The sequence below is a fragment of the Sylvia atricapilla genome, chromosome 21 (assembly GCF_009819655.1).
Source record: "Sylvia atricapilla isolate bSylAtr1 chromosome 21, bSylAtr1.pri, whole genome shotgun sequence".
Lineage (NCBI taxonomy): Eukaryota > Metazoa > Chordata > Aves > Passeriformes > Sylviidae > Sylvia > Sylvia atricapilla.
In genome coordinates, this window is record NC_089160.1 from 5,738,124 (window position 1) to 5,753,576 (window position 15,453).

Below are 15,453 nucleotides of genomic sequence, written 5' to 3' on the forward strand. Positions count from 1 at the left end.
TTAACAAAAATATGTTTAGACTGGCAGTATTAATTGACAGTATTAATGGGGATTGAGGCTTAGACCTATGATCACTGATTTCTCTCAGAGATCTTTGTGAACCCAGGCAAAATTTCCAGGCTCATCAGCCTGGGAAATGACTGAGTCTGTACTTCTTTTGCCTCTTCCTCCCTCAGCTCCCCAAACCTTTTCTTTAAGCCCAGTGTTACAGGACAAACAGCTACGTGAGCTGCACCCATAGAAAAAAATGAAAATCACCACCTCCCTTTTTTAACTCTCCTGAACTGAACGTACATAAAATTATCCCCACTAATGTGACTGTGGGTGATCAAACCTAAAACACAACTCCAAGAAAGATCTTGGAGGTGGTTTCTATATGCTCTTTTGTCGTGATAAAGAACAGCCATTCCCTCCCTAGGAGGAGAAATGGATACTCTGTGGGCCAGCCATGGCCTCTCATCCTCAGTTAGGAGTTTGGTATCTATGATGCTACCACAGGTATCTGCCTTCTGTGAATTAATTAAATGGATTAATATGCATTTAATCATTTAAGCATGGATAGCGTTTGTTCCATTTACATGCTTACCTGAATTTATGGTATTTATGATGCTCTAAATATTCAGTATGAGAGAATGGAAAACAAACTTTGCAATGACCCAGCAGGAGGAGAAAGGCAGGAGTGAATTCCTCTGCTCACAATGGGAGACCTGGTGTTGGTAGTTGCTCCATCACACTGATTTTCAAAGGAGAGATTTAAAAACTTCCTTTGGCCTGAGATGAAACTCTAAGAATTTTTAAACTGTTTTTCTCCCATTTTATTATATGAGGGAACAATCCAATGTTTCTTTTAAAATGGGAAATGGTATCACTCTGCCGTAACAAAAGCCTGTTTTAGATTGGTTTATTGCCCGATTTTTAAATGCACATTACCACAGCATTTCAGAGGAGTGTATTTACATTTACCTTTCTAAAACACACAGTATATTATGTTGCAGTTAAAACCCCACAAACTCAATCTGATATTTCTTCACTAATTTATTCCCAAGCCAATATGTATTTTAATGTTCCAAACTGTTGCTAATTAACACATGGAAATATTTTAACATGGATTTTGATTAATTCCATTTAACAGTCTAACCAGTGCTAAAACATATGTGGTGTGTCATTTCTTTCTTTTGAGGAAGGCATTGGCATAAAATCTTTCAATCTTCCTGAGCACCAAATGCTAATTTCAGGGAGATTAAATAACAGACTGCAGCTACAGTTTCCTTTCTTTACTTCCCAGAAGGTGAAATGAACATATTTATGTGGGAGGAATTTCTTTACTGCACAAGCCAAAATACAGAAATTAGATTTTTTTCCCCAACATTGCTAATACACCAGCAACTGCCTGCCAACTAAATAACTTTAACCTATATCTGCAGTTCATGGAGCATTGCCAAGTTATATGTTCAACTTTCTTTCACTGTGGGATTTTTTTTTATTAAAGTATTCCCATATGATGTTTTCACTTGCAGCTCCTAAATGCTTTTCCATACTTGAATCAGAGACTACAGCTTATAGTGGGGTGGCTCTGGCCATAACACCAGAAATGCTCATATAAGACCTCCTCTGATTTTCACATTCTGAAGGTATGTTTTACATATGATTCATGTTGTGCTGCTGCAGTGGTTTAAAATCTGAGTGTAATTCTGCATGTCAGCAGGCTAAAGGACAGAAAACACTCTGAGGTGTGCATGTGATGAGCCCCTCACACCCTTGGGAATGCAGGAGGCAGGGCAGGAGAGGCTGCCTGGGGCCAGGGCTCAGAGACCTGAGCATCAGTCCAGCCTTCCATGGGATGGAGTCCGAGCAGCTTAAGAGCAGTTGAGCACTTCTGCCTCTGTGATCTCCATCAGAAAGGTGAGGTTCTCATACCTGAGCACTGCAGTTCCTCTTTCCCACATGGTGGGTCCAGTTTTGCTGTGCTTCCACCCCCTGTCCATGGTCAGCATGGTCCTATGGGAGCCAAAGCAGAGTGCACTGTACCTTCACATCACCTGCATCTCCTCCACGTCCTCCTCACCTCTGCTGCCTAAGAAACCTTTTCCTCTGATTCTTTCCCTAGTTCTTATTTTACTTGTTGCATCATTCTCTGTAAATCTTCATTCAGCTTCTAATATGTGGTGCTGTCCCTCCTCCTTTACCTTTTGCTAGCTGTATTTCTGTCTCAGCTGCTCATGTAACATCTGAAGAGTTTCATGTTTGATTTCCTCCTCTGTCTGCAATAGTCAATCACATTCTGCACCATTCAGCTGTCCAGATTCCTGGCATTTGCAAGGAGCATTCCAGTTCTTCCTTCCTGATCTACACCTACCAGGTACAGCAGCCTAATTTTCTACTTGACTACAGTTTTCATCAGGATTAAAGCTTTCTTCTCCAAGACTGCACTTACACGCCCTGATTTTCTTTATGCTTCTTTTTACACATTTAACAGCTGTGTGTTGTATGCAATGTTTTAATCATATTCTATAAATGAGCAGCACTGGGAGAAAGCAAATTATAGCTTCTAGGGAGAGTCCCTGCTGTCATTCAAGAAGCAGAGGCTGTCCAGAGAAGCCCCAGGTTCAGTCCCAGTGATGATTCTCCAGCTGTCACTGCCCATGCAGAATTGTGTGCACACTCTCCTGCCTGCTCTTGAAAAAACATGTGACTGCTGCGTTCTCAGACTATTTAAAACCTTAGTTTCTCTGCAAAGAATAAGGATTGTGGGAAAAAAAAATCTGAAAGTTGTGACAGGAATGAGCAGTGTAGGTAGGCTTTTTAAAACTAGTTGTGTGTTACTTTAGAGGTTGCATCAGCTAAAATAAAATTTTACATAGCTGATGGTAAAGTTTAAAAACGGCCATTCACTGTAGCACAGAAGGCCAAATGCTGTTACCTGAATATTTGCCCATCCCGTTCTCAGAAAGAAGCATCCATGCTATTCAACACACATCTTGAAGTATTCAAATACATGAAAATGGCATTTTCCAATTTTTTCTTACCCGAGCAGTGTTTATTTCACTGTTCAGAGAAAATATTTTTATTAAAGCAGGTTATGTTCCAGGAGAGTATTAAAAAATAGTGCAAAGGCTTCAACTTTGTTCCACCTGCTATGCTGGTCCTAAAATAATGCCCTTGTTAGCTGACAACTAAGCAGACTACTAATCCCAAAATTCAAGAGCATCCCTCCTGATACATTTGTGTGCTGGATAGATGGATACAGAAAAATTAACTCTACCAACTCCTGGTTATTATTTAAAAGGTACATTAACAGTCAATATTGAGATAACATAACACTTTATGCTGGTTCTACCCAGCTCGTGATGTTTTCTTGAAAAAAAAGTGATTGTTCCATAGTCATACACCGAATTTATTGTCAAAGTTATGAATACACCCTACAGTCCCCCTGCAGCCTTTGAATAATGCCTTCACATCTTTGCTCAAGCCAAACAAATTCTTCTGCTGCTCTCCCCAAAGCCTTTGAGGTCATTTCACTTTGTGACATTTCATAAGACACCAAATGAGACAAGCAATTACTCTGGCACTGGGAATTTCAAAAAGGTTTAAAAAAAATAAATCACTCCTCAAGACACCACAGGTCTGACTCTTCCCAGAGTTAACTCTAACTTCACTGAGACATTTTCCTTCCTCACAGCAAGTCAAAATTAGGAATAATCTGCAAAACAAAAACCCACTAACGAGTGAACAAGGGGAAAGAAGAAACCTAACCCTTCTTTCCCCAAACCAAACACACGTGGTCAGTTCTTTTAGCCACACTTATTCAAGTGACTTTAAGTGCCCTGTTCTGAAATGCAGACTTCCCACTGGTCACAGTGGTTCAAAATCAGGCCCTAAATAAGCTTATTTATGTTTGATGTAGACTAGACAAGCTGTCTTATTACTATCCCTGCAAAGCAGCTTTGCTAACCATTGTCCAGGCCATTGGACAGTAGCCTCCAAAAGGCCACAAAAACAGGTCTTCAGTCGAGTGCTGTCATATGGTCTTCATTTAGAAGTATCATAAGAACATTACTTCTCAACAGTATTGACAAATTAAAAACACATGGCTGCAACCTCTAATACTGCAAGAAATACTGCTCTTTGGGTTTGTTTTTTGTCCTCGGACTTTTGAAATATGAACCAAGCAAAGGGATTTCATCTTAATGCATGATTCACTCCATTCTTCTTCCAAGCTCAAAGTCAGGGGGACAGTTAGAGCTGGCATTTCAAAAAAGTGATTTGCCCAGAACTATGGGAATGTACTACAGTTGGAAACTAGAGTAGCATGTATATCAAAAAGGGGTGGGGCTGGTTAAAGGCATCTACTTGCTATTAAACTAAATTAAAAAAAAAAAAAAAAAAAGGTATTATGCTGGCTTTGGTTCCTATAGAGAGTTTTATAAGCCATATATAAGCCTCTTGCATTTACTATTTAGGTTCAATCAATATGGTTATCTACCTGTCAATTTTTCTTGCTCTTTAATGCAGAAGGAGAACAGCCTTTTTTATAGCTAGCTCAGAAAGCACTAAGCAAATCAATACATGCAGCGATAACAGAATGATTTGAAACACGTAACAGAAGCTTATCACTTTGCAGTATACTGAACCCGTCAAAATATTTTCCTAGAAGTAAAGTGAAAATAGAAGTTCTCCATTTTTTATTCCTTAAGTGGGTGGTGACATGGATGTCGTAGGCCTTTTGGATTTGTTCCTAGCTTTGTATTTTCGGGAGAATTTCGTACATGAGCATTTGCTGCTTCGCAGGAACATGAAGCCAATTCTGTAGCGAGATTTAAAAACTCTGCCTTGAGAATCAAAAATTATCTCAATTGCTCTCGATTCCCCGTCCCCTAAACATTTATTGGAAATCCATGCATTGTTCTGGGGAACTGGGCATGAGGTTTTCCAGGAATGCAGCTTCTAATGTTCCCACAGACCTTAAAACCCTCTGCTTTCCTCAGTGCTCTCAGTAATTTGTGCTTGAGCCCAATCTGAAAAGTACAGGCTTTCTTTCAGCTGCCACCTGCTGCGTTAGTCAATTTGAAATAATTTGTAAGCATCTGATTCCTAGAGGCTTAAATATACATACATATACCATGATTCTGGATTTTAAAGCAGCAGAGAGAAGATCAGCTGTTATTGTGGTCTCTAACATCTACTTTTTGGAAGAAATACATGGGATTTAACTATGCAGCTCTCTTCGAGTGGTAAGTAACAATCATCTGCCATCATAGGATTTAAGTAGGTGGAATTCTGCATAATACAAAAGCACTTTGCAATATTCCTGGCTTGCTACAATTTATCAAATGTTAAATGCAAGCTCAAAATTAATATATACGTGTGTGTATTTAAGCATGCGTGTAAATACATACTAAAGAGATGAGAGTTAATAGGAAAGGAACAGGAAATAATGTTTACAGGTTGAGGCTTTCTGTAATTTTCTCTCTCAGTTTTATCTCCAAGGTCATTGCTATTGACTCTGCATCATGAGATCTGGGGGATTTCTGCCCCAGGAACTCACATGATGGCCCTATGGCTTCCCAGTTCATGAAGATCTGCTCCACAGCTTCTGAAGCTCAGGGGCTGCCAGCCCTGGGCACTACTGGTTACACTGGGTTTTGCTCAAGGCACCAAACCATAAAATGTTTTACCTTCAACCTTAAAAAACAATACTGGTTTGAAAAAACAAAGCAAAAATAAATCAACAGGATCACAAAATCACAAAGAAACCCTTCCATGACATAACTAAAACTTTACAGAGGCTCTGCTATTTCTATTTCTCTACCAGAAATGGTGCAGTCAGAGCTGAACCAGCTCTGTGTGGGTGAGCCAAGACATGGAAATCACACAGCAGCACCCACTCAGAGGCAAGCATTAGTCCACAGGGGCCCTAAGAGCTGCTAAACTCTACCTCCTGACCCACCCTGGAGAGTCTGTGTGAACTCAGTGTGAATCTCTACGACCTTGGGAGTCACTAACCCACACGCCAGCAGCGAGGCATTAACAATGCTGTCTGCTCCAGAGGAGCTGAAAGATGGATGGGCATCCCTGATGGCAGAATTGGGCCCAGCAAATGAGCAAAGATTCTTAGAGCAACACCTCAAGTGACACAAATTATGTTATAAAATTGATCACTTCCTTACACATGGCAGAACGCTTCCAGGGCACTCAACATCTTATTCCATTAAGCCATGATAAATGACACCATATTTCCACATCAGTCTGAGCACTTCTTTTAAATCTGCTTGTTCAAATATTTGGTTACTTATTCCCCTCTCTCTCTCTGTAAGACAGCAAGAACAGTCTTCTTCTTTTCCAACACTGCATGCCCTAATGGGTGCCATTATTGCAGGACCATCGGCTAGGAATTTTATTTCTTTACTGAATTCCTCATCTTAAGAACATGCAAAACTTTGAGTGAATCACTAAAAACCTTTTGGTGTGCATTCTACCTGCATACACTCAGCAACTTGAAAAAATGGACTCAGATAGAGAGGAAAACCACAGAACAAATTATGGAGAAATGCCCCAAAACAATAACTCTCTTTTTGCTAGCTTGAAGAAGATCACCACCAGCACCAGGAACAGTGTTAAGATGGAAACCTGTGGAGTAAGAACAAAATTGTTTCAAGCAGATCACTATGGCTCAAGGTGGCTTGGGAAGGTTCATAAATTGATAAGCACCACCAAAGGATCATAAGCCTCCACATCAATTGTATAAAGATTACAACAGAGCCACTCACTGCAGTCATTCTGAAAAGGTTATGGGTTTCACAGGTGTGCACTGTCAGTTCTGATTAAGCTTAAACTAAACCAGTTATCTATAATGTTGGATTGGAAAGAGTTTTATAGCTGAACGCAAGCTAAATCAAATTCAGGATACACATCTGTGGAAAAACACTGAGGGCCAAAGTTCACAGTCCTGACACAGGCAAAAAATCCAACCCTCCAAACCCAGGAGAAGATTTGCCTGTAAAGGATCCATCAGTCTGGCTATTGTCCTGTGTTCTGTCTCAGAAAGGAAAAATTATTTTGTCATAGCTTTGAGTTTTCTCTCCCTCTTCAACTATTCTCATTCTCAAAATGCAGACTGCTTTAAGATTGGTATCTACTTTCATTTCTAAATTTCTTAAGAGTTTACCATTCATCTGAACATACATGAAACTAATTATACACCTATGCTTTTCACTACACAGGATATAAGGTAACAACAATTCATAATGCAACTTTTTATCTTTGCAACTAGAAATGTTTCCCAAAAAAAAAACCAAAAAAACCCAGTTCACATCAGAGGTTCTCAGAGCTAATCAAGAAGAATGTGGGTGAAATTCTGCACCCAAAAAACATTGTTAACAACTCAATCGATTTCACAGTGCCAGGATTCCACTCAAAAAGCAAAGAAATTAAAAGTGCATTCTTAATAGTTGACACAAATTGCAAAAGGTAGATTTTATTTCCAAAAATACTTTGCATTAATGCTGCACTTTAAAGTGCTTCTATTGACTCACAGCGTTAATAGATGGCAAGAGCGAAAAGAAGTATCTGCTTTTGCAACATCATTACTTCCTTTGCATGCAATTATTTACTTGCCAAACAATGCTAGTGACAAATCACAGCAGACTCTGGAGTCATCTACACCAGCAGATTTTTAACCCAAGGTAAAAATAAACAGAAACATCTGTAAAGTAATCTTGCAGAAAGCTACGTTTATTAACAAATACATTTTCTAATAAAACGCCATCTGCAAGCAACCCTCAGCTTCCACTTGATATAAATAGGCCTTTTACTGTTTTCAGATGCAGTTCCCAGAAAATTATTCCAAGCTCTACTGCAAAACACATCAGTCTTTGTTGCTGCCTGGAATGTTAATAAATAACATCAAGTTTTTAAATAGTCAAACAAATTATTGGCTTGAAACAATCATTCCAATAGAAAAAGCTGACCTTTTGCAATAAAGTGGTTTAAGAATGCATCGCTCCTCATTCCTAGGATAAAAATACTACCAAGAAGGGAAATATTTTTGGGGAAACAGAAAGCTATGTAAAACCCATCTTGCAATTCTGCTCATATGCACACTGTACACCTACCTTCCAAAGGTTACTGGTTTACAGAAACTCAGACTAGGAGAAAAAAATATAAATAGTTCAATCTGTATCCTTATTATACATTTGTGCTTGGAATGGACACGACTATGAACCAAGTAAAATGTTCCTCACAGGACTACTTTTCTGACCAGCAATACAAAATTCAACAGCTTAAACTGCTGGTTGCAGAGACTGGGACTGAATCCCAGTATTAAGAGCTCTTCAAAATGCATAAAAGCTTCAATGGGACACATTTTCATAAGCATTATTCACAACTTAAGTCACATTAATTCCAATAAAAAGGAAAAAAAAAAAAAAAAGGGAATTTAGCAAACTCTGCAAATAAACTCCTTACTGGCAGGACTGTTTAGTACCACTGAAATTTGAACACTGCCATTTTTCCTTAGAGTTTGAAACAGCAGTCTGTCTATCAAACTACCTACTAGTTGAGAATTCAGGAGTGAAAATTGCAGATGAACTGAGATATTAGAGTTCCCTGTCCAGAACCAGTATATCTGGTATACATATACTACACCCAACAGAGATCTAGCCTTTTAATATTAATCATAAACAAGAAATGTTAGTATTCCAAACTGTGCTTTAAAAACGGCATTAAATATTGCTACTGGGACTATCACAACAAACTGCACATTCTAGAAAAAGGAATGTTTCACACTGTAATCCCAGAAAACACAACTGCATATTTCCAGAGGAAAATATTTAGTGAATGTAATACTCAAGCAGTACTAGAGAGAAGATATTTTTAAACCACTTACTTCACTAACAGGAGGAATGTTGAGCTTTGGTACTTTGTTTTTCGAGCTAGGTGTGTTCACTTTTCCTTCCAGCAGTGTTCCAAAGGACTGGTTTCCATATCCACTCTCAATTTCTATTGGGGGTTTCAGTTCAGGTGAGTCATTGGGTACCTGGTCCTGACCATCCATGGGCCTGACATAAGCTGTGGGCTTTTGCTGGACCATGCTGTTTTTACAGTGAAGTCCTGGTGGGAAATTCTGAGTGGAAAGACCATTGTTTGCAGTTAACAAAGAAGTGGAAGGAAGTGGAGATCCAGGACCATGGCCTACAAACTCAGGCTCTGCGGGTGACTTGGAGTGACTGTTTTCTTTGTAGGTGTGCTCTCCAGGTGCTGACTTTGCATGAGCGTGCCTCCTCGAGTGGGAAGATGTTGCCATAGCATTTCCTTCCTCAGTGCCCCCACTTTTATGCTGCTCACCCTGGCAGTTATAGAGATCTTCATACCTGCCCTGTGGCTGGTCATGGGAAGAGCTGTGCTTTGTCCGACTCTGCTGACCACTGGACTGGCTTGGCTGGGCCCCACTGGAGTTGTGACCACTGCGGGACCAGTCTGTCCTTGACTTCCTGCTGCTCTGGTGGCTGTGCAGCAAAGTAGAATTGGATGACAATGAAGAAGGAGGAGGCATTGATGTCGATGAGTTGCCACTGATCTGATGAGATGGGATCATCCTGTTCCTTGGTTCTGGGAAAAAGTTCTGCTCATTTTTGTCAATGGGTGTCTGTGGGACAGAATTCTTTGGGATTCCTACAAGGTGGCTCTGGTTGGAGTGGTTGGTTAACAGATCCTTCATCTCATCATAATTTCCCAATGTGTTCTGGACACGGTTTGCAAGGGCGTCGCCTTTATTTGTCTAAAATACCAAAAAAAAAAAAAAAAAAGAAAATAAGAAAAGCGTGAGTAAATTCTTGATTTACAAGTTACTGCTCAGAATAGTTGTCTTAGAAGATGGCAAATGTTAGCTGTTTAATGGTGTCACGCTGACATTTAATTAAATTTCAATTACATTTTGCATATGTTATGTAAGAAAAACCTATCAATAACTGTGTTCAAAGAATGTCTTGAAACGGGCTTGCATCAGTAACACTTGTCTACTGCTTCCCATTTTCTTAAATGTGCTCTCAGAGAAGTGTTTAAATTGCATCAGTTATGGATGTTAGGCACAAAATAAGCTGGGTTTATGTCAGAGACGTCGGGCTCGTACATTTCACATCGTGCAAAACACGAACATACAATTACTGGCTACTGAGCATTTGAATTGTAATCACACAGTTGATATAAGTATGTTATTGCTCTATCAGCCCCTTGACCCACAGTGCTGTCATAAATAGAAGCTGGGTAGTCTGTAATAGCACCAAACTCTTCACTCCAGTTTGACTTCAATTACTTTTTCACAGAAAGTACAGTTTGACCTGAAGTATCTTCCATCTGAATCCAGAGAAGAAAAAGCTTCTACCACACGCTATGGTAGGTTCAACTAAAAGATCATTCAGAAGTATTTTCTCATAGAACATAAACAGACATGACTGCCACATTCTTAAGCACCAGGATTCTTCCACTGTCTGCAGGCTGGTTGTATTTCTTAATCCTGTTTTTCTTTGATTTCCAGTAGTTATTAAATAAATACTGACTCACCTTTGTTTCACTGCTATTACACTTTTCCTTTTGAAGCAAGAAATTTCTTTTTTCCTTTTCCCTTTCACTTGGAAATAGCTGGACAAATAAGCTGGAAGCTATAATTAATACACAGCTGATTTCCTCTCTCTTCCTGCTCTAACTCACCCCACAGAGATGCAAAGCAGCAGCCTTCCTCCTGACCTTTCTGTTCCATTGAAGTGACCAGCAGAGGAATAAAACATCTTATTCCCCATGCTCATGGCTTTACAGGACTCAAAGGACAAAAACAAAGCTGAACTACAGTTCCTGTTCAAGCAGATGGTTCACTTCTAGAGTCTGGAATTAAATGACAAAGTTCTGTCACGATACAGCCAAACTCTACTTCTGTTTCGAGGGGTTTTCACTCAATAAAACAAGCAGTGCCACAGTCCAATGGCCAGGCCATAAAGATGGGGAAAATCAGCATTAGGAGCCAGTGCTTGGTTAGAGAGTGTCACAGTTCTTTGGTGAGGGATCCTACTATGCCCCTAATCCCATTTTCCTAAAGTATTAAAGAGAAGTTTGAGTGATGAAAAACATTCATGCGTGGATTTCTCCTGAAATATCTACTTCTATTAGCCACTGCTGAACTAGTCAGAGGATGAGAAGAGCACTGAATATGCCATAAAAAATGTTTAAAAAAAGCAGATAATAAATGCAAATTTCCTTTTGCTCATTCTCAGGGATTGTAACATATATTAGCACTGCACTGAGGCAGTGATTTAAAAATTAACTGTTCAAAGTTGTTCCCGTCTCTATACATTTTGCCAGTGCTCCTAACTGACACAGTTAATAATCCCAGTTGTGGAGAGCCACGAATCACTTTAATTCACTAACTAAGTCCCCAGGTTGGTCATTTTAGTGGCAAAAATTATATTCTAGCTAAGCCAAGAATAAGCTCTTTGTATATGAGCAGTCTCCTTCAATTGAGTTGCACAATGAGCTGTTTGGGCAGCAGCCAAAACCAGGCTTTTTCTGTTCAACCCCCAAATTTAAAACAAGGAGATTCCATTGTGCATAAGGGCCCAGCAGGAATTATGATTCGAAGTCTAAACACTTACATACTTGTTCTGTTTCCTCCTTGCTCAAACACTTTAACTCCTTACGGGATAGAACATGGGAAAAAACAGTGTCAAAAAAAAAAAAGCCTGACCACCAACCTTCACCTCTGTGGTTCAGCTACACTTCCAGGGAGCATTTAAAGTACAGGTTAAAAAAACCAAAGGTACTGACAAGGTATCATAAGTGTAACACTTCAACATCCCAGCACAATAAATGGCTCTTGTCTAGATCCTCACAGAGAAAATGTTTTAACTAGAAAGTAGATATTTTCAATAATTTTATGCTGGAGTATTTTCTCCATGTATTTTCTTTTACATATCACATGATGATAAATATAACTTTGCTTGATATTAAGTCTATTTTATGCCTAATGTTCACATCCTGGGGATAAAAGACATTGTATAAATGTTAGGTATTATTATTATTATTCATAGCCTTTTACAGGGAACATTAATAAAAATGTATTTACTGAAAACCATGGAGATGAAATTATTTTCAACATCCTTAGTGTATTTTAAGTACACTAAAGCTCATATCCAATGGTTACTGAAGTCAATGGAAGGATAATTACTCTATTCAGTGGCCTTTGGACAAGACTGTAAAGCAAAAAACCCACTATTAATGGTAATTTGGCTTACACTTCAATAAAATTAGAGCACACACAACTAAGATCAGACTTGGGCATCACATCACAATCTGAACGAGCTCAGGAATGTAGTGCACTGCTCTATCTGCATTTAAAACATAAGGCACAACATTAGTGTTTTTATTTTATCTCCACAACAAATCCAGGGCTCTCACAAGAAGCACGGGATCCTTGACAAGCCCAGACACCAGCAAGAGAAACACAAAATCCAGTCACAATTTCTGCTTGCTCTTTGTTACTTCCAGACTAGGGACAATTTCTACCTTCATATGCTGGATAATTGGCTGATTTCTTAAAGAAAACCTCTGTACATCTTATTTTTTGAACAGCATGCTGCATCACAATTTTGTTGCTATCAAGGAAACGCTGCATTTTGAGTATTCCAAGGCATAAATTATATGCCTGGTTTGTGACTCATGGCTAGTAGCATTCCCCCTCATTCTAGGCTTCAGTTAATTTAGGAAATGCACATCCTTCCTTCATTTGCTTCTACTCCTTTCAAAAGCTACCTGTAATAGAATCCTACTGGAAGACTAATTTGCTAGCTAGCTATTGCATTATAGTTTTACAAAGAAAAGAAATAATGCACTCAAACTCATAGGCCTCATTTACAAGTGTTTTGTGAAAATTTATGTGAAACTTGAGGTTTCACATTCATTCACTTCCTTATGCCTCATAGTTAAACTAACCTCCATGGATTGGAAGCTGAGATCTTTTTTTATGCTAAGCTTGGAAAGCATAGAGGGGCTTTACCTGAAAAAGATAAATGATTTAATGGAAATGCTGCCTATTGGGTTCTCTTTCTCAAGTTGAACTCTTCTGAGGCAATTCCTTTGAAAAGTAACAAAAATACTCCTACTGTTTCCTTTTAAAATACTCATCCCTGAATGATTCAAAACATGAAAAAGGTATCAACAATTCTGTAGTAAAATTATGACTTCTCTCAGGAAAACTCCGACATTGCTTTTTCAAATGTTTGTTGCTGTTCCACTGCAGGTCCTTCTCTGATCCCTTCTGCACAATCAAACATGAGCAGGTTGCACCAGGGTTTGAAGGCAGGACCTGCAACCCACTTGCATTGAAGAGCAACACACCCCCCCTGCCTGACCTTCCCAAAATAATGCTGGGCGCCATCACACTGCCAAAGGTGTTGTTTTCCCCCATGAGACCGTGGAGCTTCAAAAGGAGACATTTCTCTCTTAACAAGCATGGAAAAAATGTATTTTATACACCCACAGAAATAAGTATCTCTTTCATGTAAGTGTACATATACATAAACTACAAAGAATCAGGGTGGAAACACGCATTTGTCCAAAACTAAAGAGCACCTATGTTTTATTTGACAGAGGGAAAGAAAGAGGCTGTAACAGCCAGAGCAGAGAGATGACAGATGAAGGCAGATACTCCACACATCTCATGATACACAATGGCAGAAGGCTCCCAGAGAAAATCTGAGCTCCTTTCCCTCTGCAACTTTTAATATCCTCAATTTCTCAGTGCAGTCTTAAAACAGCTGCCAGTTGTTCAGACTTTAAAGCTTCAGAAACAGCAGTGCTGGTATTCCCCACCCCTGACAGTGCCTCCTCTGGATACTGCTGAAGCAAATGAGGAAGGAATGACAAACAAGGAAGGACACTAGGTCTAGGAACAAAAGAAAGAAAAAGAGATGTTTCTTATGTCCTGAGACCTGCATTTAAGACATAATTCAACCTTCTCTTTCTCACTGTAGTGTCCATGGCAGCTCCCACCCCTAGATCTCTCAGAAATGCACCAGTTGTACCCTGAGCTGATGCTCATCAGCAGAGCCAGCCCAGTGAGGATGTGCCCACCATGTGGCACAACACTTTTCTGGGCACTGTTTTATCTCCCTCTGCTCCCACTGAGTGTGACCAGAAGAGACAAGTGCAGCTTCTTGTGTACACAAGGCCTTGAGTCTCATGAGCACACAAACATCTGGTCATCTCAAAATAGAGAAGGAATTCAAACTGCATGTGCAGGATATTTGTTCTCACATCAGGGTCTCTTCATTTTGTTTTAGAAAAAATGCAAACAACCCCCTGAATTTAATTTTGCACTTACTTAAGAATAAAAATCACTACCTATCCACTAAGAGCTAGATTCAGCTTTTATTAGTGCCTAGGAAACCCTACTGTGGCTGAGTCTTAGAACTGCAGAACTTAAAAAGGAAACAGTGGTCTACCACTTTATCCCTTTTTCCTCCTCACGTAAAGTAAAGGCAACACCCAGCTTTCCTATTTCATTTTTCTTCTACCTGATTTTCCAAGTTTAAGACTTATTTAAGTACTAACTATTTAACTCCTTTTGCATGAAATTTCCTCTCTATCTTTCACAGTTTATAATTATAATGCTTTTTTAGGGTAGTATTGTATTGTATTTTGCTTAATCACACATAGTTTTCAAACTTCTCTGCCAAGTAGGTGAAAAGCAACTAAAAAAAAATCTTGCCCAGAAAAACCATCAGGATAATTTTTGCTTTTTTAGTCATTCAGTTTTTGAAAAGGAACCACATGCTCTGTGTACACCTGGTGTAAATACACACACACTGAATAGATCTAAAATCAGATACTGCCATTCTTATTATACATACAATAGATATTGGTGGTGTATGATTTTAGTTCTTGCCACAAAATTTTGCAGTGTTTTGCATCCTGGTCTACTTCCTGAAATCCAGATGACCACTTATATTAGTCTAATGGAATTATCCCTGCAATATTTACAATATTGAGTAGCTACATAGACTAGTAATGTTCCACAGGATTAATTCAGGAAATGTCTCATGGGTAAGGGATCCCTGAGCCTGGGGTAAGGAAGGAATCTTTACCCCTGAGAGGTACCCCTGCGTAAGCAGAGGGTCACCTGGGGTGCAGTGCAGAGATCAAACTGGGCTAATCCTGGTGGCAATATTTACACAGTGAAGTAGTTGGCTGAACAGACAAGACAGATGTCTTCACTTCAGCTCTGATATCTTGTCCTGTACTTTGGTTATCTTCCACTTTGGGGTTTCAGAACCACCTCCTGAAGTATTTGTCATGACACCTTCACTCCCTTCATTGTGAGCCAGGGGCTTTCCAGCTGGCAGGGTCATACCAAGGAAGAAAGGCCTGTTGCTCCACAGCCAGCCTGAACCAAAGCACAGCCAGGAGTTG

General features: G+C 39.4%; 1 protein-coding gene across 4 annotated transcripts in view; it reads right to left on the reverse strand.

Annotated features, from left to right (window-relative positions):
* Window positions 1-15,453, reverse strand: part of AFF2 (ALF transcription elongation factor 2) — a 391,718-nt gene that overhangs the window by 289,247 nt on the left and 87,018 nt on the right. For all 4 annotated transcript variants that reach the window (XM_066334072.1, XM_066334071.1, XM_066334073.1 and 1 more), the window contains exon 3: window positions 8,885-9,775. In XM_066334072.1, the coding sequence (XP_066190169.1) occupies window positions 8,885-9,775 (891 nt within the window). The remainder of the gene's footprint in view (window positions 1-8,884; window positions 9,776-15,453) is intronic.